The 4,352-nt window shown below is 38.9% G+C and overlaps 1 protein-coding gene across 1 annotated transcript in view; it reads left to right on the top strand. All coding sequences in view use genetic code 11, as the record gives it.

The window, feature by feature from the left end:
• Positions 1–4,352, top strand: part of EGR_10464 (hypothetical protein) — a gene marked incomplete at both ends in the record, with an annotated part of 9,924 nt that overhangs the window by 237 nt on the left and 5,335 nt on the right. The window contains 3 exons of the mRNA XM_024499713.1: positions 108–191; positions 1,242–1,388; positions 3,665–3,730. Coding sequence (XP_024345878.1) covers positions 108–191; positions 1,242–1,388; positions 3,665–3,730 — 297 coding nt within the window. The remainder of the gene's footprint in view (positions 1–107; positions 192–1,241; positions 1,389–3,664; positions 3,731–4,352) is intronic.

Below are 4,352 nucleotides of genomic sequence, written 5' to 3'. Positions count from 1 at the left end.
CCAACCTGGTCAAAGTATTTTAGAACACACGAATCACGGCTTTTGTCCTTAAGTAGATTTGTGCTACTAATTTAGGTCCAAACAAATTTGGTCAGTTGATTTTTTAGCAAATTGATGCTAACTATTGGCTTTGTCGTCTCAACCTCATTGTTTTCCATGAATTACAAATAGTATATCAGGTTTATCAAAAGGTATAAGTGAAATTTAGAATGCCCCTCCCTTTATTATATTGTTTCCTCGTCAAATGTTGACATTCAAGTACTGTATTCTGAATGGATTAAACTGTTTGATTAGTCGAGCTCGGTGAAGAATAAGCAGTTTTAGAAATAGCCCAACCCCCAAATATTGCAACACAAATCCCCTAGTATTACAAGGAACAGAGGTTTGTGCAGGCGAGGAGGGTAATCCACGCTACAATTTCCAACTGTTGCGCACAGTACTTGTCCCACATTGTGAAGGCTGTGGCGAAGATTCCACTTGGATGGAATTCTCTGTAAACAGTCGTAGAACTCAAAAATGCTTCCTATCTCTCTGGAACGCCTTAAATCAATCGATGTTGCGTTTGTCCTTGTTTAGGAATTAAACATGCGACACGGGCTTTGGAGTACATTCTGCACTGCACCGGAAATCATCAACTTGTGTGCCATTTTCCTTACATTCGGGAGTCGAACGGCTTTCACTTGCTAACCACACCGCCAACAAATGAAATAATGCGTGGAATCAGATTCATGTGATTCTGCCTTTTGCGCTCATTTATCGCCATGGCAATGCACAACATACGACTAGACGGATTATTGACTGCTCTACTTATTATCTTATGTTGGCATTGATTCACCATAAGCACGGTTGTCATGATAGACACATTGGTTCAATTCTGGCCAATTTCTAAGGCACAGAAGCACTTTGTTGTGCTCAAACATTTGATCGCCAATTCTAGAAGACGCAAAATGGGGTTTCTGTTACTGGACCAGGTCGAATTCCTCAACGCTTATCTTAGAATTTTCACGCACCTGAACAGACACATTTTTAGACTTTGTTTATTGAACGTCATGGTTTAACCTAGTCCAAGCATTAGCGGGTTATGCCTTTCAGATCCAAATTGTCACATTGGTTTCATTTAGTTTCGTCCTAATCAAACACCTGCTATTCCTACCCACTAACTAATATCCCAGAATGCAAAAGGTAAATACAGCTTCCTGTAGGTCTAAAAATTATTCTTGTAAATCTCTGTAAAAAAACAGGCAATAAAACTAAATGGAGCAACTGAAATCAATCTAGTTGGTAGTCTATTGGCTACATACATAAAATCAACGCGCACATTGAAAAGGAAATGTACATTTTTGATGCAAGGTGACGAACTAGATCATGCGCTCTATGAAACTGTTAAAGTAAAGTTTAGGTTGCATTAATTTGCCAATGTGCAAATATCTGTTAGACATGGTAATCTATTCCTAATATGCTTGAACTTGGAAGTTAACTTAGGCTAACGTAGAAATTTCATTTACACAAGTTGCAAAGCCTGCCTTTAATGCATTTTCCATTGATTAGTGGCAACGGGAGTTAGCATTTTTTTCAGTCATAATAGTCATATGGGCTAAGCAGTCTACACGAAGCATAAAGCCACACTCAAACAGGCGTGTCATGTTTCCTTGGGAGCGAGAGCCTAAGGGAGTTAAAGCGGTGCATATTCTGGAGCATGTAGGACAATTAAAAATAATTACGTTCCCATTTTTGCCATTTTGGTTATTTGTGCTTGGTAAAATAAAGGCCTATATCTGCAATCTCGCGCATTCCTGGCCTAATTTGGAATAGTTGGCATATTAGAATAAAAACTCCCATGAATTTAGATGTCAATTTAAGTGGGAAATAAAGAAGAGAAATAACGCTGCATCGCAAAATCGGGCGCAGCGAAAATTGTAGGCGTTTTAAATTGGGCATTTGAATTATGGTAGGGGTAAAATAATTTTCATATTAACACGTCTGTGCAAGATTTCGTAATATGGGGCCAGGGTATATTACACAAATGAATTAGAGCAGTCCACAAACTACAAAGCAAACGTTTGCCTTTAGAATGCACTCTGACTGGCTCATACGACAAGTTTACGCTATAACGTGTTTATGCTTTCTACATTCTGTTTGTCAAATGCCAGTGAAGATTTGTAAATACTTTGATATTCATTGATTCCATTCCAGATATCACACATTGGGCACACCCGACTTGTGTGCGTTAGAGCACTAGTCTTTCTAAATTATCGTGGGAGATAGCTTGCGTTAATTATCAGCTCCAGCGAATTAGAAAGGCATAACTCAAGGGTATGCAATGAGACGGCGCTTAGAATGCAGTCTCTTCAACTACCACGCCCATGAGGTCACCCACATTCAACGGTTGGCAAAGTGTTAATCTAACAATCACCTTGCCAAAGCCGAATCGTAGCAATTTCAGGCTTGACATAGCTAATCAACTAATCATTTTCCCTCGACTTTCTGGCCTTTACATAAAATTACCTGACATTTGTGGCTAACATAACAAAAAACTAATAATTTTATAAGGCAGTGCGCTTTCTAAAAAACAGAAGTGCACACTTCCAAAGCAACATCTTAATGCATTATATTAGCGGTATTTCACGATTATAAAGAGAAATAGGGTTTCTAATCCCATCGTACATCTAAGTAAATTTCCTTAGTTCGTAACTATCCTTGCTGCACCAATCACTTCCAACTTAGCTTGAGGTGCCGCTTTGACGCACGCAATTAACTTTATTCGAATTCGAGTAGACTTCTCCTATATCGGCCTACGAAATCGCAAATAAAATGAGACAATGAAATGGAAGCTTATCAAAGGCACTTAAGGATTCCCTCTCTGATACAGATGACGTAAGACAAATAGCAACACTGCCCCGAAAAGCTGCATCCGTAACTTGTCTAAATCCATGCTGCAATTCCCCTTAACCAGGAAAGATGAATTTGAATGTGGATGCTGTGCTTCCACAACTAAGGACTCCTTGAAATTCGTGAAAACAGCGATTTGAATGTGCTTTTGGCATCTGAGCTTGAAAACGTGTTTGCCTTGTTTTTAGACAATTTCTTATCCCAGTGTGGTTTGCAATACCGTATCAGTTGGAGAAGGCAATATTTTGGAGGCCGAGTTGACTGCTTCAAGCGGGTTCCTCGATTTTCGACTAGCTAATTGTGCAACCAAAGGCATTGCTGGCTTGGCCAATTATTTGCGGGATAGCCTGATTCCTCTCCTGCCAATGAGCTACACTCTCCTCGGAGCACAGGGAAAACGCAATTCGAAGGTCAGCAAAAACAATTGACGAAATAGTAAGGAACATTTACTAAATGCTTAAAAGGTATGAAGAATGCACCATGTCCTCCTATATTTGAGGAGCCCTTCCAGGTAAGCGACAATAGTTTTTTTAGTTTCATGCATTTTGAACAGCATTGCTTTTTGAATAGGCTGCAATTAAACGTCTACTCCAATAATGAGACAAATACTATTAAACAGAACGTCATTTGTTCTGAACATGAATGAATGCGACCACCGTAGATTCGATTCGTTGTGTTAAGACTCTGAATTCTCAGAAATCGAATCATTTAGCCAGAGCATATAAGGCTTTACGAAAAGTTGAGAGGGTAAATTCATAAGATCAAAAATTTTTAGAACATATTTATGCTTACTAATCACCTAATTTACCATCCACTTCTAGTCGATTTTGCACAAAAATTGGTATGTACCCAGTAAAAAAAGGAATAAAAATTGATTCGGATAGCGATACTTTAGTACATATTTTATGTGCAGAATAAAATTTCTAAAGCTGTCGTTTTTTCTGGAAAATAAAACTGCGTCCTCATAATATGCTGCAAATGTCGCATGAACGAAAGGCAGGGCTGGAGTAATGGCAGCAACTAAGTCCATATTTTATGTTTATTAATCCATCTATCTCATTAAAGCGCACTAGTTTCACCATAACCATAGGAACTGAATGCTTCAAAAGTGTGGTCGTCTGAGTGGTGGATTGAGAAAATAAAACACATTGATGAGTGGCTGCTCATTCAATGCAACTCAGTAGATGAGAAGGTTGCTAAGACCATAGAAATGGGAACCGGTCCACTCAGCGCAAAAATTGTCGCACTCATAATCTGCAGGGCAGGTTATAACATATCCACTCTGTAAGCATCGTATTTTTAGTTGTTTATGTCACTTTTGCAAAAAAATGTACAAATGCAAAAACGACTTGGTTGCGTTCAACTGCGAGGAATGTTACAGGCAAGTACAGAGTTGAGATGGATATGATAAGTACCGATCAGCAGAGTTTTGGTGACCGTCCTGCTAAACGCAATGATTTAAA

Source organism: Echinococcus granulosus, assembly GCF_000524195.1.
Source record: "Echinococcus granulosus chromosome Unknown EG_S00222, whole genome shotgun sequence".
In the NCBI taxonomy this organism is placed as follows: domain Eukaryota; kingdom Metazoa; phylum Platyhelminthes; class Cestoda; order Cyclophyllidea; family Taeniidae; genus Echinococcus; species Echinococcus granulosus.
Note: the sequence above shows the minus strand (reverse complement) of the source record. Positions and strands in the feature narration are given on the sequence as shown.